This window comes from Vipera ursinii, assembly GCF_947247035.1.
Source record: "Vipera ursinii genome assembly, chromosome: 7".
Lineage (NCBI taxonomy): Eukaryota > Metazoa > Chordata > Lepidosauria > Squamata > Viperidae > Vipera > Vipera ursinii.
Genome location: NC_139521.1, coordinates 4,059,987 through 4,075,495, shown reverse-complemented (window position 1 = coordinate 4,075,495; position 15,509 = coordinate 4,059,987). Strand labels below are relative to the sequence as shown.

Genomic DNA, 15,509 nt, shown 5'->3' with positions numbered 1-15,509 from the left:
AGAATAGAATATAGAATAAGAACAGAATAGAATAGAATAGAATAGAATAGAATAGAATAGAATAGAATAGAATAGAATAGAATAGAATAGAATGTGGAATGGAATAGGAATAGAATGAATAGAATAGAATAGAATGTGGAATGGAATAAGAATAGAATTAATAGAATAGAATAAAAGAATAGAATAGAATAGAATAGAATAGAATAGAACAGAACAGAACAGAAATAGAATAGAATAAAATAGAATAGAATAGAATAGAATATAGAATAAGAACAGAACAGAATAGAATAGAATAGAATAGAATAGAATAGAATAGAATAGAATAGAATAGAATAGAATAGAATAGAATAGAATGTGGAATGGAATAGGAATAGAATGAATAGAATAGAATAGAATGTGGAATGGAATAAGAATAGAATTAATAGAATAGAATAAAAGAATAGAATAGAATAGAATAGAATAGAATAGAATAGAATAGAATAGAATAGAATAGAATAGCAGAATTGGAAGGGATCTCGGAGGTCTTCCAGTCCAACACACACACACACCCCGCTCACTCTTCTTAAAAACCTCCAGTGATGGAGCATTCACAGCTCCTGGAGGCAAGTTGTTCCTCTGATTAATTGTTCTAACTGTCAGGAAATTTCTTCTTAATTCTGAGTTGCTTCCGTCCTTGATGAGTTTCCAAATCTGGCAGTTACAAGCCTTTTTGTTTTCATCTTGCCATTAGAGTAACCAGGGGGTGGAGGGTGTGTGTGGAAAGATGATGCTTCGAATGGATGACTTAGAGAGAAACGAAACCTCTCCATTTCTGCAGAAGGTTGACGGTAGAGCCAGCCGTGGTTTTTAAAAGCTTAATTGCATCCTAAAAATGGCGCCGTTGCTGACTGTGCACTTAGCCCGAGCAAATGCAAGCTGTTGATTGTACGAAGCCTTCTTAAAATCCCACCGCTGTAACTGGGCGTACTCTTGAGATGCAACTCTCTTTCCGTTCTAATGAAGGAAGCCAAATATCTCTTCCGGCTGTACATGGCATTGAAGCAATACCCGGAAGCTGCTCGGACAGCCATCATCATCGCCCGAGAAGAACAGTGCGCAGGTACGACCCTTTGGGTGGGTTCATTTGTGGGCAGCGGACCAGACCAAAACGACACAGGAGGTCACGCGTGAAAGAAGCGGGACACTGGGACATCGTCTTTCCGTGGTTAAACTTAAAAGTGCATTAAAGGTGGAGCTTGTATTTCAGTGTCTCCTCTCCTGTTTATGAAGATTGTTGGCTGGGTGTCAGAATCCATTTATATCATATTCATAAATGTATGTTTAAAACATTATTCCATGGATTCTGCCATCTCCCGAAGAGGAGGAAACGGATGTGTATTGAACGGTATTAGGCATTTCAAAGGAAAAGAGAAGCCTTTTGAACTGGGGAAACAAAAGGGGGGGTTAGGGTAGGTAGCATCTGGCTTGTGTCACGGAAGGGAGCAATAAACATAAAAGGTCCTAAGTTCCTTTTTCCCACGAGAGGGATGATGCGAGGTAAATGATGGGGGACTGACCAAATGGGGTTAAGGGGGGTTAAACCGGGAACTCTTTATAAGGGTTTAGTTCGTGGAAAATAATAAGTCCTGTCTTGTATTCCTACATGCATGTCATAGTAAAGATTCTTTTTGAACTAGATTTGACTCCAAGAGTTTTGTCTTCCTAAGACGTGGTTTGGGGTGGGTCCTGACACTGGGACTTCCCTGGCTTTTATTCAAGGACAGGGATGTCCAACCTTGTCAGCTTTAAGACTTGTGGACTTCAGCTCCCAGAATTCCTCAGGCAGCACGTGGACTTCCAGAATTGAAGTCCACGGGTCTTAAAGTTGACAAGGTTGGACACCCCAGCTGAAAGAGGTACAACCACTTTTTCTATGATAGCCTTGCTCTGGATGAAACCAAACAGTTTAATCTCAAAAATGGTCAGCACGTCTCATTTGGAGACTAAAAGTAACTAAAAGATCGATCTATTTAATTGATTATTAAGTTATCACATACTGTGGGTGTTCCGCAAACGTAAATTTAAGCCGACTTTTTCCTTCTGCTGCTGGAATTTGACCTTTTATATTCACAAGTGAACTTGTGGCTAGCTGTCGTGTCTTGACAAATCAGTAACCAAGTTTTAATACTTCGCTTGATCTTGAAAGCCTTTGAGAAGAGCCTTAAGTATTTTACTGAAATTTAATGGCTGATTTGGGTTTTTTTTCCTTTCTTTCTTTTAAAAAGGCCATTATCGAAAAGCCCACGATGTTCTCTTCAGTATGTACTTGGAATTAAAAGTACAGAAAATAAAAATACCCGCCGAGATGGCTGCCAACCTGATGATTCTACACAGTTACATTTTAGTAAAGGTAACTACTTCGATCATGTACATATTTAACACGGAAAAGATTAAACCCAAGCTAGTGATATTTAATGTAAATGTAATATGACAATTTTTCGCACCCAGGACCGTTGCAGCATATCCCCACGGTCACGTGAACAAAAGTCAGAGTCTTGGCAACTGGCATGTACTTAGGACGGTTGCAGTACCCAGGGTTCACGTGATCAACTTTCGTAAACCTCTGACAAGCAGTCAGTGGGGAAGCGGGATCCGCTTAACAATCGTGCTACTAACTTAACAGCTGCAGTGATTCGTTTAAGATGGCAAAATGGGGCAAAACTCACTGAACAGATGTCTCATTTAACAACAGAAATTTTGGGCTCAATTGTGGTCGTATCTCGAGGACTGTCTGTATCAGGACCTCAAACCGGAACAACTCTCCTTTGCTTAAGACCTACAGTAGTGGCCAAAATTGTGGAAACCTTTTGGGAAAAGTTTAACAGTAGAAAAGCCTCCTTTGGTTAAGTTTCCACCAGTTTTTCTTCTAATTTCTTTATAACTGTAGCCTTGTTGACTTAATAATACTATTTTACATCGCTTTCTGGGCGACCAGTCCACTCTTTGCACCGTTACTTTAATTTTATAACGTTTTATAGGCTCGCTAAATTGAGAGAACACACACACACAAAAAACCCCCAACCAACTTGATAGCCATCACAGTAACAAACTGACAGTTGTCCTCCTCTCGGCTTCAATACAGGACATCAATAACTGAATCCTGCTGTGATCTGATTGGCTCATTGGCAAAACAAGAGGACGCCCGATTGGTTTCCTAAACACTCATGCTCATTGGCTACAGTCAGATGAAGGAAAGCTACTTGATGTCAAGCTAAGCAAGTTGTGCTTCCTTTTTCTGGTTATTTGGCTATAACCTTTCATAGAATACAGATAATGGAACACGCTTTGTTGCATTGCATTCCTGATTAAATGATCTTTCCACTGATATATAATTTTATGGTACTACTACCCCCAAAAAAAGTGGTGGTGTTAGCCATCAAACCTGAAAAATACACTTTTCCCAAAAGGTTTCCACAATTTTGGCCACTACTGTACACATTACATTAAGTTGAAGGAGTAAGAAATTCAAGGACTTGTAGCAAAGAAAACGACGATAACATTCTGTAAACAGCCATGAAGCTCAACAAAGCCTTTAACGATAATCTGCTTTTTCATTCTTTACTCTGGATGGTTTCTAAATATTACGAATAACGCTTAGCTCACATGCGTGTTTCAGATTCACGTGAAGCGTGGGGACCACATGAAAGGAGCACGTATGCTCATCCGTGTCGCTAACAATATCAGCAAGTTTCCCTCTCGTAAGTCTGACCCCCAACCAGAAATCTGTCTCCTTTGAGGGATTCGGGGATAATTTTTTTGAACGTTGCGGTTTTTGTGAAAATTGTGGTGTTAGGCTGCTTAATGTGCTTCCTATTCTGACGTACCTAGTTAATTTCCTTGATAACGTGATCGATGTCTTCTGATCTCCTGTGAGATTTTATTTTATTGCCGGAAGCTTAACAATTTAGCACACAGGTTGAAGGGATTTTTCAAGTTCTCTAGACATTGCTATAAATGGATTAAAATTTAATTATTGCCTGCATCTTGTAGAGATTGCTGAACAGGGCTCACATCAATAAACTGATTGGTGATTGGAAATTGTTCCAATGTGCATCATCTTTATACTTGTCTTAAAATATCATTGCTGTGGTGTTATCTCTTTTGACTCTCATCTTTAGATGGTCTCTGGTTCTAATTCTGGGAGATTAAATTTTATCAGCAGCAACTCTGTGAAATCCTGAACGTTTTGACTGCCAGTTGACATTGAGCACCTAAATTGTAACATTTCTTTGCGGGTTGATTTCTGTCGTTTTTAACTTTCAGATATTGTGCCCATCCTGACCTCAACGGTTATTGAATGTCACAGGGCAGGACTGAAAAAATCAGCTTTTAGTTTTGCGGCCATGCTGATGAGACCAGAGTACCGGAATCAGATTGACCCAAAGTACAAAAGGAGAATTGAAACGCTGGTCCGGTGAGCTTATGGTTATTTTGTCTAACCACGGTTTGGGAATGCACTGATCCACAACTGGACTCGTAAAATAATCTTGACCATGCTGATTTAATCCGTCATCTTGTGCATAATTACTGAGCAGTTAATCCCAGTTGAATTTAGGGAAATTTACTTCTGGTAAATGGGCATAAAAGTGAGGGGTTGGTTTTTTTTTTTTTGCTTTTGTTTTTTAAAGTAAAACATAAATAAGATCAAGAGGATGTTTTTGCGGGCGAGCATTACTGTGAACCAACACCACACCGGAAGTGGTGCCATAGAACAGAGGTCCCCAACCTTTTGGGCACAAGGGAACAGTTCTGTAGAGAGAGGTTTTTCCGTGGACCGGAAGGTGCGTGGTTTTGTGTGCTGCCTACATCCCACAGATGGGGCTTTGCTTGTTTGTGTGGACCAGTTGCTGGCATGCCGTGGCCCAGTATTGATCCACGCATCGGGGGTTGGGGACCCCTGCCATAGAAAATCCCGCCAAATGTGTAGATGCCAAAGAAGTACCGCTAGTGAAGTTCGCGGAGCATGGTGCAACCATCAATTCAGGAGTCTATTGTAAAATGTTACGAAAACTCAGACGAGCCGTCCATAAGAAGCGTTGGGGCCTGCTGACTTCCGATGTGATGTCGGCTCACAACAATGCTCGCCCGCACACTGCTAGACGCACCCAAGAACTTTTGAAGCCGTTCCGTTGGGGCGTTTTTGATCAGCCCCCTCCTATAGCCCAGATTTGGCCCTGAGCGACTCCTACTAAGGAATTTCAAACCTGGTAAGACGTTACGACAAGGGCCTCAATTGGAATGGCGACGACGTCGAAAAGTCACGTCATGTTGCAGTTTTCTAATAATAAAAGTTCTGTATCTGCGAGTGTCTGTCGTCGATAACCCAGCGGAGGTTTGTTTCCGAATTGCCCTCGTAGATCGGAGGGCCGAGAACCCTAACGACGATTCTTGCGACGTGAGCAGAGCTGTCTGCGGCTACTCGAGCACAATATATCTTTAGGCAAGGAAAACAACTTGGCAACTTTCGAGAAGTAAAAAAAAATGGACTGCTTCTTAATGGGCTACTTATGTTTTGCTACCAGGCGGCCGGACACCTCGGAAGGGGAAGCGGAAGAACCAACCACGCCCTGCCCGTATTGCGAATTCATGCTCCCCGAATGTGAACTTCTGTGCCCGGGCTGTAAGAACAACCTCCCATATTGCATTGCGACGGTGAGTACCTAAGTACGAGCAACTCATAGATCAGGACTCGGCTTTTTCGTCTTTCAGCGCCTGAAGCGAAGCCTCGGGAGCGCAGCTACAGGCAAGTAGTCCTTGACTTACAACAGTTCATTTAGTGGCTGTTCAAAGTTAACAACGTCGCTGAAAAAAAAGGGGGACTGGTGACCATTTCTCAGACTTTAATGACCGTTGCAGCAGCCCCACGATTTACCTTCGGGATGCTTGACAACGGGTTTGTGTTTAGGATGGTCGCGGCGTCCCAGGCTCACGCGATCCTCTTTTTGCGGCCTTCTGACAAGTAAAGGTCAAAGGGAAAGCCAGATTGAACTTGAACAATGGTGGTTTCTAACTTTTAACAACTGCAGCGATTCGCTTAACAAATGTGGCAACAAAAGGAGTAAAATGGGGGGTGTGGCGAGGGGTGAAACTCCGCTTCTCGCTCAACAGTGTCCATTTTGTGCTCAGTTGTGGTTGTAAGCCAAGGACTGTCTCTACGTTGCCTTTTGAAATTTAGGTCTGAGATACAGAATCTCGATTTTTGCACTTCAGCAGGGCTAAGTGTTGCATTGACATGTGCTTCCCGTCTATTAATTAACATAATTAATTCCAAGTAAGGTGTCAACGCTGCTAACATCGGATGTTTTTTGCATTGACAACAGATGGAGATGCAGCCATTTTTTTTTCTTTTCACTTTTAGAGTTAGATGAAGCTGGGAGGTGGTGGGGAAAATGCGCATGAGAGTCTAGCTAGACATAACAACCCTGCACCTAGCGTGAGAACCAAGGTTGTTGAAATAAGAGACGATAAGGAATTGGCGGGCTGGAGAGCTGGAGGGAAAGCCTGCATTTCAAACTAATTGGAGTGTCCTGGTTCCGACCAATGAAACTCTTCAAAGAACTTCAAGGCATTGTTTACCATAAAGAATCTTTTTAATAGAAAAGCATGGCTTCGGCACATACGTGGTTGAAACCGAAATCTGAATTCCCCTTCCCCTAAACACATCGTATCGAAGCACAATTCCCACCTCTGATTCGCAAGTCACATTCACCAATTAGTTTGACATGCAAGCTTTCCCTCCTGTTTCTAACCCGCCGTTTCGTATCGTCTCTTATTTCAAAAGCTCCAGGATTTATGTCTAATTAACTCCCATCCCATTCTTCCTCCTTTTCGAGTGATCATCTAATTCTAAGAGTTGACGCACGGAAAGAAAAAGGCTGCGTCTCCCTGTGTTGTCAGAGCAAGAGCATCTGATGTTAGCAGCATTGACAGGGGGAATGTGATTTATGACGGTTAATCAAAGGAGGGAATTGTGCTTTGATACTGTGAGCTCAGAGGAGGGGAACTCAGGTTTTGGCTTTGACTGTGTCAGCGCCGACGCTGTGCTACTCAAATAAAGATTCTTTAAGGTAAACAATGCCTCCAAGTTCTTTGAAGAGTTCCATCTGTCAGAACCACGATGTCAGGCACTTCACTGCTTGTCGTTGTTAACTGGCACCTGATTTTGTCCCCCACCTTGCAATTCTTCCAGGGACGACATATGGCCAAAGACGACTGGACGCTGTGCCCCCGTTGCGAGTTCCCTGCGCTCTGTTCGGAGTTCAAAAAGTAAGCTGTCATCTTTTTCAATTCTCAGATTACCGACACGCGAAGGATGTTTCCCATCACAGCAGCCTGCGGCAAAATTCTGATTTCTTACCGAGTTGAAATTAATCCCGCTTATTTCTCTGGCTGTTGACCCATCTGCAGTTCTCATTTTCGCATACTTTTTTTTTTTATCACCTTTCCTCTTCCTGAATCATTTTATTTCGGCTCACAGCAGCCAAAGAGAAGTTGGCTGCCGCGTTTGTGTTTGGAGGACCATAAAATCAATTTTCGCCAGAAGCTCCGTTGCAAAAAAATGCCCAATTGGTTGTATTAGGATTGACCTGACAGCGTATATGCATCTGTGTTTGAGATTTTCTTTATTAGGTCATGATTGATTAGGATCACATAATAAAATAATTTCCAGCTAGGAAATATCGCTGACTTTAAACTAGTTTGCACAGGCAAATTAACCATGTAGTCCTTACATTTTGCTGGAACATTATTATACTTGAGTATCTGTGATAATGTCATTTATGGGGGGAAAATTGTAGCAACGGTTTGCTCATTTCAACATCTTAAAAATGCTTTGGGGGCAAGTGGTAATTTATTTATTTATTTATTTATTTTATTTTATTTTATTTTATTGCATTTATATACCGCCCTGAGTCCTCAGGGAAAGGGCGGTATATAAATGCAATAAAATAAAATAAATAAATAAATAAATAAATTACCACTTGCCCCCAAAGCATTTTTAAGATGTTGAAATGAGCAAACCGTTGCTACAATTTTCCCCCCAGAAATGACCTAACAATCAGAAATAAACCTAGAGTTTGTGTGTCCGTGCGTGTGTGTGTATGTACATACACACACAGACACACAGAGATGTATGGTTTTATCTGTGAATCAGGACATTCCTAATGTTGGTTTAGACAGTACACTATCAAAATTATTGTATTGCCTGCCAAAATATTATATAGCATGTCAAATTAGCGACTAGGTTTATTAGATTCTCCTTGTTTGACTTTCTGACAGTCCTCCCTCGATATTCGGAAGAGGTCTAGTGTGTTTTTTTTTGAAACGTGGATATTAATGTTTTGGGACACGTAGCCTCTGGCTTTTGTGATTAAAAATAACAAATTGTAAGGCTTGCACACTGCCAATATTATTCCTTCCTATCAACTGCTTGGAGAAACATGAAACATCGTCCCTTTTAAGGCATTGAAGCGAACCATTGATGAAGAGACCGAGTAAAAATGATAATAATGTTTTGCAACCTGTAGATGATGCCGAGTATGGAAGGTTGTGAACGTTGTCTAGGTTGTGAACGTTGTCTTCTTTTCAATAGTTTGTTGCAGAGCGAAAGCGTGTGTCCCATGTGTTCGGAAAAAGTCGAGGCCGCCAGCCTGAAAAGAACAGCTGATTGCACACCGTACCTCAAGTCCGAAGTGGAGCAATAATTTTAGTCGAGGCAAAGGGCTCGACCTTCCGTTTTCCTGTTTAAAACTCAGAATATTAAAGAACGTTCCATTTTGTTTTATGACTCAAATAGTAACTGGCCTATTCGCTCGTGCGTGCGCATTCCCCCTACACGTGCCCCCGAATTTGCTTCTTCCGCGCAACAGAGCTGCTTTCCACGAGGCGTTGTGTACGTGGAAGGACGCGGGTTGTGTGCTGGACCACTGCGATACCGCCGAGTCTGCCCACTGATTTTTCTCTGCTTGACGTCTGCAAAAGGGGGGGGGCTTGTGCCAATACATTGGTACTGACGGAGTATTGATGCCAAGACCGAGACTTGGCATTTTATAAACTACCGTTCTACATGGGGCTGAGAAGCATCCAGTTGGTTCAAAATGCAGCAGCCCGCATGGTTTTCTGCAGACCGCAGTGTGCACGTGTTGTCTCTCCTGCGGGAGCTGCATTGGTTAATAATGATGATGATGATATCTGCCTATCCCAGGTCCTTGGTAAAGACTCGATAGTAGACAAAAATGCCAAATACAGTCTGAACATCTGGCTGACTGTGCAATGATCAATAATGATGATGATGATGATATCTGCCTATCCCAGGTCCTTGGTCAGGACTCGATAGGTAGACAAAAATGCCAAATACAGTCTGAACATCTGGCTGGCTGTGCAATTATCAATGATGATGATGATATCTGCCTATCCCAGGTCCTTGGTCAGGACTCGATCGTAGACAAAAATGCCAAATACAGTCTGAACATCTGGCTGGCTGTGCAATTATCAATAATGATGATGATGATGATATCTGCCTATCCCAGGTCCTTGGTAAGGACTCAATCGTAGACAAAAATGCCAAATAGTCTGAACATCTGGCTGGCTGTGCAATTATCAATAATGATGATGATGATATCTGCCTATCCCAGGTCCTTGGTAAGGACTCGATCGTAGACAAAAATGCCAAATACAGTCTGAACATCTGGCTGACTGCAATGATCAATAATAATGATGTTAGAAAGGACCTTGGAGGTCATTTAGTCCAACCCCCTGCTCAACCCTACACCATTTCAGACAAATGGCTGGCCAGTCTCTTCTTAAAAACCTCCAGTGTTGGAGTGTTCACAGCTTCTGGAGGCAGGTTGTTCCACTGGTTAATTCTTCTAACTGTCAGGAAGTTTCTCCTTAGTTCTAGATTGCTTCTCTCGTTAATTTCCATCCGTTGCTTCTTGTCCTGCCTTCGGGCGCTTTGGAGAATAGCTTGACTCCGTCTTTGGGGCTGCCCCTGAGATACTGGAACGCTGCTATCATGTCCCCCCCTCATCCTTGATGATTGCTTCCGGGTGCACTTCAAGGTGTGGGCTGTCACCTTATCTGAGGGACCATCTCTTGCCGGCCACATTCACCCAGCCCACTAGAGCAGGGGCCTTCTCCGTGGTGGCTCCCTCCCTTTGGAATATCATCCCTTCAGAAGCTAAACTGGCCCCCACTTCAACACTCTTTCACAAGGCCCTGAAGAGGCGGTTTTGCCAGTGGGCCTGGGGAACCCCGAATGGGATGGAGCCCGTTGAATGGGAGAAGGGTGGGGTTGTATTGTTTTTTTATTTTATTTTAAATTTTATTTTCTAGACTGTGTTTTTATTGCTTGTAAGCCACCTGGAGTCTCCGTGAGCGAGTCGGCGGCTGCGTAAGTTTCCTAAATAAATAAAAATATCCACTGTTATTTACTTATGGCCGTGACTCTTCACCAACCACGCTGGCCGAGGAATTCTGGGAATTGGATGTCCACCCATCTTGAAAGTTGCCAAGGTCGAGAAACGGGGGGGCAGTTCCAGCTTTGCTGCCCTTCTCCCCAAAATTCAGCAAACTGCACCTCAGTCCCGCAAGCGACGACGGCTGGAGAGATTAGCTTCCCGGTAGATAAATACAAGGCGAGTTCCATTCACGTTGTTTTTTCTTTAAAAAAAAATATTGTTAAAAATACGAAACTAGTTTTATTGCAACTTTTACACAGTGCTGCACTTTCATATACAAAAAACGAATAACCGATTAGGGTTTGTTCCTTACGTGCTATATACACGGTTAGTAACGTCGTGAGCATTTATATATAAAAAAATAGAGGAGCTTTGCGAAGGGAAGCGCTAGCAGCTTGGTCTCTTTTTCTCCCAGGAAGCCGAGTCTCTCTCGGTATTTACAGGAATTAAACAATATAGATTCGATTTGCCTTTTTTTCCTGCAATATGTACACACACACACACACACACATATATATATATATATATATATATATATATATATATATATATATATATATATATATATATGTGTGTGTGTGTGTGTGTGTGTGTGTGTGTGTGTGTGTGTGTGTATATATATATATGTGTATATATATATATATATGTATATGTATATATGTATATATTTGCGGTTGCTGTGCGGTGTTAACAAAGCACCTGGGGCAGAACCATTTACTGCGTCCACAGTCCCAACAGTAAGCTTGCCTAGATAATTTATTTAGCTTTTTTTCTTTGATTTTCCTTTTTTCTTTTCTTCTTTCCTTTCTGATTTTGGTGGCTTGGCAGGTTTGGTCTTTTTCTGTCAAAAAAAGAAGAAACATTTTAAAATGCAAACTGAATCCCAGTGCACCTAGCCCACGGGTTGGCAACCCGCGGCTCCGGAGCCGCATGCGGCTCTTTGAGCCGTCTCCTGCGGCTCCCAGTCACCCGGTGCACGCGCACCTCTCCGAACGGGCGGAGGTGCACGCGCACCACTCCAAAGGTTTGGAGAGCTGCGCGCGCACCTCTCTCGCACCTCCGCACGAACACCCGTTTGGAGATCTGCTGGTGTTCGGGCGGAGGTGCGGTTTGGAGACCTGCTGGTGCCGGTTTCAGCTTTCTAAACCGGCGCCAGCAGGTCTCCAAACCGCTGTTCTGGCGGAGCTGCGCGCGCACCTCTCCAAATGCAAATGCAACCCAGCGCCCGTCACCACAGAGACCTGTCGCCGCTGGCGTGCAGGTGCATCCACATAAAAAAAAGTGGAACTGCGCGCGTGTATCCACGCACGCGCAAAAAATGTTTTGCGCATGCGCAAAACATTTTGTTTTATGTGCATGCGGGTGCGTGGATGCACGCGCGCGGCTCCCACTTTTTTTTATATCTGATGGAACCGGTTCCCAGTGGCTCTTTTGCTTTTTCAGGTTGCCGACCCCTGACCTAGCCGCTCACTAATTCACTTTTCAGTTGCAAACTGTTCCACATATTTAGAAGCACTTAAAAAAAAACCAACCCAAAAGAACACCCTAATAATACAGGTGTAACTCGTCCCAACAACTAGCAAATCATAGGGCACGGAAGTAAAATGCAAGCAAAATATTTGGGGGGGGGGAGGGGAGAAGACAACAGGAAAAAGGGAGAAAAAACAAACTGACTTAATCCAGAACTAAAAATCTATTCAAAAACATTCAGCCTTGTAGACATTAGTCTTTTTAAGTCAACCATAAAAAAAAAAAAGATTTCTCTGCTATGACGGCTGGAACGTGGCGGAACGGTTGCAAGGTTTCGAACCATTTGTTCGGCACCGTTTTTAAGTTCGGACCATCTCTGAACACGTGGTCGTTAACTGAGGATCGCCCGTAAATCTGCATATTTAAATGCGCTGCGGGAGGGAGGGGCTACCTTAATCATCGCGTCGCTTTCGAGACTTCCTTCCTCGGCCTCGTTCGATTCCAGCTCTTCGTTCACGTCCGCATCCACCGACGCCACTCGTTTCGTCTTGGGCGCCATTTGCAAGGAGTACGGGGTAAGGTGCGCGACTTTATTGTAGGCGCGCGTGAACGCCGATTTCACCTGTCGAGGGGAAAAAAAAACCCCGACTGAGTCTTTTTAAGCACCAGGCTCCGTTTTTAGTTCGGCAGTTACTGATGAGATACCAACTGCATTGCACCCACTCCTCGTTTAGCAACTGACTGCCTCAGTTAGTTAGCGACTGTTGGCAAATACAACAGTAATAAATTTATTTTCTGACTAATGGGCACATTTCCTTTTGCACTTGACAATACACATCGGAGTAATACTGATGTACAGGATGAAGGGACTTTTATCTGAATGAGACAGCAGGAACGCTATCCATCCATCCATCTCATCTATACCTATCTATTTTTCTATTTATGTATCTATATCTATGTATATCGATCTATCTATCTTTCTATTTATGTATCTATCTATGTATATCGATCTTTCTATTTATGTATCTATGTATATCTATCGATCTATCCATCCATCTTCTATACCTATCTTTCTATGTATCTATATCTATGTATATCTATTGATTATCTATCCATCCATCTTCTATACCTATTTATGTATCTATATCTATGTATATCTATTGATCTATCCATCCATCTATACCTATCTATTTATGTATCTATGTATGTATGTATATCTATCGATCTATCTATCCATCCATCCATTTTCTATACCTATCTATCCATGTATATCTACCTACATCTATCTATGTATCTATATGTATCCATATCTATTGATCTATCCATCTTCTATATCACCTATCTATCTCCATGTATATCTACCTACATCTATCTATCTATCATCTATCTATCTATCATCTATCTATCTATCTATCTATCTATCTATCTATCTATCTATCTATCTATCTATCCATCCATCCATCCATCTATCCATGTATATCTATATCCATCTATCATCTATCTAACTATGTTATGTGTTCAATAAGTCTATGGCAAACTGTAATATCTTGCAAATTATCTGAAATTTCCCCACTGAAAGTCTACCAGCACTAGATAAACGCTTACAAAATATGACATTTTCAACCTTTGCCAGTAACATGCAAACAAGAGAACGGCAAGTGTTTTCCATGCTATACTGCTCTCACGCGAAGGACCCCAATAAGCGTAACATTTTCCACCATAGACACAATTTTCATGATGGAGCTCTTGAGATTATTTCCTAAAGTTTGGAAAACTGGGGGGGGGGGGGAGAGTTAATACACCGGAAGCAGAGAGTGCCCAGGCTGAAGAAAAAGCTGGATTTTTCCAATAGGATGCAGAAAAGGAAATCCCGTCAAAAGAGACTTATCTTCAAGTCAAAACATGAAGATTTCCAAGACCCTCAAACAGCTCCTGTCACAATATGGCTATGCCATACAGCCAAGCCCCCGCCAAAAAAAATTAATCAGTTTTACCTTTTTTTCCTGTTGCTTATCTGCAAGAGCCCCCTCAGCTGACTGATAGGTCGAAGAATCGTCATTTAACACCTAGCTAGTTCCACTACCAAAGCAGCTGGTTGGACAATCAATAAAACCCATATTCTGATCTCCTTTAGACCAGGGGTCTTCAGACTTGGCCTTTTTATGACTTGTGGACTTCAACTCCCAGAATTCCTCAGCCAGCTTGCCTGGCTGAGGAATTCTGGCAGTTGAAGTCCACAAGTCATAAAAAGGCCAAGTCTGAAGATCCTTGCCTTAGACCAGGGGTAGGCAACCTCGGCTCTTTTATGACTCGTGGACTTCAACTCCCAGAATTCCTGAGCCAGCATGGCTGGCTCAGGAATTCTGGGAATTGAAGTCCACGAGTCATAAAAGAGCCGAGGTTACCTACCCCTGCCTTAGACCAACACGTTCAGCGTTCTCTTTTGCAAGCCCTTTTGCTACTATCATGGTGACTAAAAGATGCTAATGTGCAAGGCATTCTATACGGCAGAAAAATCAAGAGTTCTGCGTCTTGGCAATTTGTCATGGTCGCCTGGGCTTCAAGATGTGTGTGTGTGTCTGTGTGTCTCTCTCTGTGTGTGTTGATTGTATCCCCTTGGGAGCTGGTTACGCATTTTGAAATTGATTTAACGGTCTTCCTCAAAGTTCTTCTTTCAAGAGGTTAAGCCAAAGGCACGGACGGGCCGGAATGATTGATCACTTGCCTTGGAATCCAAATCGGAAAACGGGCTGGCTTTCCCTGCCCAGCTGGTGACCTCCATGAGGTTTTCAACATCTTCCCTCAACAAGCAGTACGAATCCATGAAGGCGACAGCGTCCTGGACTCCTTCCGAGCCTTGGCAAGCCAACGGTCGCACAACGGCATCGCGCAGATAGGATAGATAGTCCAGGTTTACTAAAAAAAATATTGCTTAGCCGAAGCTGGAATGGGTTATTACACATTGCCCTACGGGCCAACCGACTCCCGACCTCTGGAGAACGTCCAGTAGAACCGATAAACTAGGAAGACGACAATTACGGGAGGGTTATCCTTTGTGGTGGACATGTGATAAAGCGAAGAAATACTGGAGCAGGATTCGTATTTTAATGCAGAAAATCCTTAAAAGCGAATATAAAGATTCAACCAGAAAGTTACTTTCTGGGTCTAATGGGGGAAAAAAAAAGACTTGAGAGGTGGGGAAAAAAAAAAAGATTTGGAACTCTGATTTTATATATTTTGACGGCAGCAAGGCTGCTCTACGCCCAAAAAGGGATGGATGTTTCGATCCCCACCGTGGACGCACGGCTAAAAAAGTTGATGGAATGAGCAGAGAGGGCTAAACTGGCTGTTTTGATAAAAGAAAAGAATCTAAGTACTTTTCTTTCCACTTGGAAACCGCTTCTGGACTTTGGGCTTGAGGTGGGGGGGGAAAAAATATGACACACTGATTTGGGGTTTTACTGATTAGGCTGATCTGCTAATATAGAAATGGCTAGGTAAAGGTAAAGGTTCCCCTGCACATGCATGCTAGTCGTTTCCGAC

General features: G+C 42.7%; 2 protein-coding genes across 2 annotated transcripts in view; one reads left to right on the top strand and one right to left on the bottom strand.

The window, feature by feature from the left end:
- WDR19 (WD repeat domain 19) overlaps positions 1–8,816 on the top strand; it is a 41,805-nt gene extending 32,989 nt beyond the window's left edge. The window contains exons 29-35 of the mRNA XM_083367616.1: positions 1,003–1,099; positions 2,265–2,389; positions 3,656–3,737; positions 4,303–4,453; positions 5,562–5,691; positions 7,229–7,305; positions 8,630–8,816. Of these exons, the coding sequence (XP_083223742.1) occupies positions 1,003–1,099; positions 2,265–2,389; positions 3,656–3,737; positions 4,303–4,453; positions 5,562–5,691; positions 7,229–7,305; positions 8,630–8,741 (774 nt within the window). The 3' untranslated portion in view covers positions 8,742–8,816. The remainder of the gene's footprint in view (positions 1–1,002; positions 1,100–2,264; positions 2,390–3,655; positions 3,738–4,302; positions 4,454–5,561; positions 5,692–7,228; positions 7,306–8,629) is intronic.
- A 1,897-nt stretch (positions 8,817–10,713) lies between these two features.
- Positions 10,714–15,509, bottom strand: part of RFC1 (replication factor C subunit 1) — a 55,454-nt gene continuing 50,658 nt past the window's right edge. Inside the window, 3 exon segments of the mRNA XM_083367717.1 lie at positions 10,714–11,337; positions 12,418–12,588; positions 14,692–14,882. Of these exon segments, the coding sequence (XP_083223843.1) occupies positions 11,257–11,337; positions 12,418–12,588; positions 14,692–14,882 (443 nt within the window). The 3' untranslated portion in view covers positions 10,714–11,256.